The following is a 3,735-nucleotide window of genomic DNA, read 5'->3' on the forward strand; positions in this document are numbered from 1 at the left end:
CGTGTGATAATATTGCATAGATGCGTTTCTATAGGGGGAAATCCCCCCCTATAAACACATGCGTGTAAAACTGGGGAAATCTGAATAGTCAGTGGGTGGTGTCATGTGCGTTTCTGGGTTTTGATATTGTACTATGGTTACGTAAGATGTTACCAGTGGGGGAAAGGGGGGGAAGGGTAAACAGGATCTATTATTTCTCACCACTGCACGTGAACCCACAATTACCTCAAAATAAAAAGTTAAACAAGAAAACCAAACCTACACTGGTTTGATCCACCAAACTTTCGAGCAACAAGAGTAGTTCCAATCCTGCATAATTTCAGAAAATAGAAACACAGGGGCATAGCCGCCCTACTCATTTTACATGGGTAGTGTGATCTGGGTCAATTACCAACAGATGAGGCTAAAATAATAACGGAAAGAATAGAAATGTAGAGGCCCATTTCACTGATGAGCATAAACGCAAAAAATCCTAAGTGTTGGCCCATCAAATCCAACAGAAAATATGAAACAATCCATTATGATGGAGCTGGGGTAATCAGAAATGCAAGGATAGTTCAACGCAGAGAAGGCACCCGTGCAACTCACCACAATAGACCAGGGGCCAGCACTCACGCAATTGCTGCATTGTACACTGACCTCCTTTAGTAGGCTCCGCACTAATTCATCATGAATTAATTCATGATGCTTTATTCATAGCTGTCCTGGACTTGTTTTCTATATGGAAGCATTGGCAGAGCTAAAAAGGGGCAGACTATTTCACCTTCCTTTTGGGAAAGGGCCTGGCCTTACGAACTTGCTCAGAATCTTGGGTGTCCTAAACCTCACTTTCTGCTCAGAAGAGAACCTGAGGCTTTTAAACGATCTGTCCTGCTGGTCTCCTTGTGGACATGGAAAGAAAAGGTAGCTTGTTATGGACGTTTGTTGCGTTTTCCCCTAAGGACCTGGGAGCTTTGGCAGATGGTGGCTGGGTTTACAGGGGAGCCCTCAGACCACACTGCGGTGCCCGCTTGCCCTCTGGGGTTCTGGGGAGGCAAAGGGGCTGATCCAGGCCAGCGAGAGGAGAGGCGGTGGCCGAAGACGGCCTTCCAGTTCATCCACGCTGACCCTGGGCCTGGCCTGCCCCTCTCCCTTTGCCGCTGCTCGATTGCGTTTCGGTCGGTGCAGATGGCGTGCATTTGGATGGCGAACGACACAGACCCCAAGAAGAAGCCCTTCAGGGCCACCAGGAAGAGGAAGACCAGGGAGCCGCCGGGTGACGGGACGCCGTGCCTGTCCCACTCCCCGCGCGCGTAGCTGCGTAGGGCGGGCACGCAGAGCAGCAGCAGCACATGCAGCGCGGCCAGCGCCGTGTACAGTGAGAACAGCAAGAAGTACTTCCGGTTGTCCTCGCCCACGCAGTTGTTGACCCAGGGGCAGTGGTGATGCATCCTGCGGATGCAGCGCCCGCACACGAGGCAGTGCTGCGCACGCGCCAGCTGGACAGCGCCGCAGAGCGGGCAGCGGGGGCCGCCAGGTGTGCTGGGCTCTGTGTCCACGGGCACCGAGCCCGGGTCCGTGAGCATGGTTCGGGCGTGTGCCGCCAGCGCCAGGAAGGCCAGCAGGTGGAAGAGCGTGCCGTGGGCCACCCCATAGGCCACATCCCGCGTGGGCAGCAGCAGCGCACACAGCAGCACCCCCGCGGCGCTCAGCACCAATGCCCACGTGGCCGCAGCGCACACGATGCCCAGGATGTCACATACAAACCACACGTGGCGTGGCTGCTCAGGGGCCTTGTGCTTGGAAATGTACGCAGGCATCGTGGGCTGTGCTCTGTGGGGCCAGGCCCAACTGGGTCCCTGCGTGCCTCCAGTTTCCCACCTCCTGAGCCCCTTCTCCTGCGCCGGCCGGGGTGCAGGGCGAGGGCGTGGGCTGCTGTGGCCTGGGTCCTGGTCGGCCCTGCAGTGTTCTAGAATGTGATTTGTGACCACAGAAAGGGAAGCCACCGGCTCTACCTGTAGGAGCCATTCCCAACAGGCGACCTCTCCTTTTGGGGCGAGGCTGGGCACAGGCGTGCCCTGATATGCACGTGGTCTTTTTAGGACCTTGTGGAAGCCAGGGGAGGAGGAGGAGGAAACAGGTCAGCGCTTCTGGGCAGGGGGAGGGGCAGGCTTGGGTTGAGAGGAGATGCTGTCAGGCGGCGTAGCAAAGGTCCTGGGCGAGGGGGGCTCTGAGGATGTCCTGGGAGGCCGGTTGTAGACTGGTCCTGGTGCATTTTGGGGCGCTGGGAGGGGCTGCAGGCTGGGGCTCTAGTGGACGGAGGGATGGAGTCTGGATCAGGGAACAGAGTAGAGGAAAGGAACTGGGTCAGTTGTGGCTCTCTCCTCCTTTCCCCTGGCTTGACCTCTCCTCCTGGCCACTGTCCTGCAGGGGACTCTCTGTGGGGCCCCCACCCTCACTGTTGCAGTTGATCCCCGGGGCACAGAGGGTGTTGGGCCAGGACACCAGGGTGGGCTTGGCCCTGGATGTCAGAGGTGTGAGGCTGCTGGGTGGGGAGGGGGACCAGCAGGTGGGTCGTGAGTCCCTGTTATTGCTGGTGTTTGGGAAAGACCTGGGGTTTCTATTTTTGTTTGCTTTCCAAATTTGTGAGCACTTATCCGTTCATCTTTTCAGTTGATTTTGTTGTTTTCTTGCTATGTATCACCTGCAATACACATAGCTACACTTTCTGTTACGTGTTGTTGCTTTGACTAAAACTGCTGAACTCACGTTGACTAATCGTGGTGAGAACGGGTACAGTCAGGCCTGAGTTTAACAGGGATTTTCACCATTATATTTGAGGAAGCAGAATAACTGAAAAATAATATTTATCATTAAAAGGGAATGCTCTTTTATTCCTAGGTAAACTAAAAAAATAAAAATATTTCTTCCTCTTCTCTCATCTTGACATGCTGATTTTTTACCAAATAACTTTTGTGCTTTTATTGAAAATGTCACAATAAGTCGGGAACCTCAGCCTGTCCTCCCTCCCCTTCCCTCCCCCTCCCTTTTCCCCCTTCCTGGGTTTTGCAAGAGGGGAGGTCAAGTCCATGACTGAGTGGGCGGTGGACAGGCAGCTTTAATCCAGGCAGGTCCCCTTACTCTCCTCACACTTTCCTGGCCCCCTGCCCCACCGCCGAGGGCCAGGAGTGGGGGTGGCTGTGTTTGTGTGCTCTCGCTGGGAGGCCATTGCCCCCATCAGGGCTTCTCCGGCAGGAGTCCTGGCTAGAGCAGAGATACCACCAGCCACTCTCCAGAATGGGCATTTGTCCCTTCATCATTCTGTCTGTCTCTGAAGAGCCTGGGCTTCCTTGGTGTCCAGCCACCGACATATGCTTGGGTGGAGGAAGAAAACATGGCTCAGGTTACCTGGAGGCTCTGAGGCCCTGGGGCCCACAGGACAGGTGGCCGGGGTGGCTCCCTGGTCCTGCTGCCTGTGGGTGCCCGGCTGGGGCCTCCCTTGTGTCCCCATCAATAAACGACTGAGTGGCCGGCCTGGTGGCTCAGGCGGTTAGAGCTCCATGCTCCTAACTCCGAAGGCTGCTGGTTCGATTCCCACATGGGCCAGTGGGCTCTCAACCACAAGGTCGCCAGTTCAATTCCTTGAGTCCCACAAGGTATGGTGGGCTCCGCCCCCTGCAACTAAGATTGAACACGGCACCTTGAGCTGAGCTGCCGCTGAGCTCCCAGATGGCTCAGTTGGTTGGAGCGCGTCCT

At 55.6% G+C, this 3,735-nt stretch overlaps 1 protein-coding gene across 1 annotated transcript; it reads right to left on the minus strand.

Annotated features, from left to right (window-relative positions):
- Positions 1 to 911: 911 nt before the first annotated feature.
- On the minus strand, positions 912 to 1,799 carry LOC117028275 (palmitoyltransferase ZDHHC3-like). The gene has a single exon (XM_033116617.1). The coding sequence runs from the start codon at positions 1,797 to 1,799 to the stop codon at positions 912 to 914; it is 888 nt and encodes a 295-aa protein (XP_032972508.1).
- Between the last annotated feature and the right edge of the window lie 1,936 nt (positions 1,800 to 3,735).

This window comes from Rhinolophus ferrumequinum, chromosome 10 (genome assembly GCF_004115265.2).
Source record: "Rhinolophus ferrumequinum isolate MPI-CBG mRhiFer1 chromosome 10, mRhiFer1_v1.p, whole genome shotgun sequence".
NCBI classification, from domain to species: Eukaryota; Metazoa; Chordata; class Mammalia; order Chiroptera; family Rhinolophidae; genus Rhinolophus; species Rhinolophus ferrumequinum.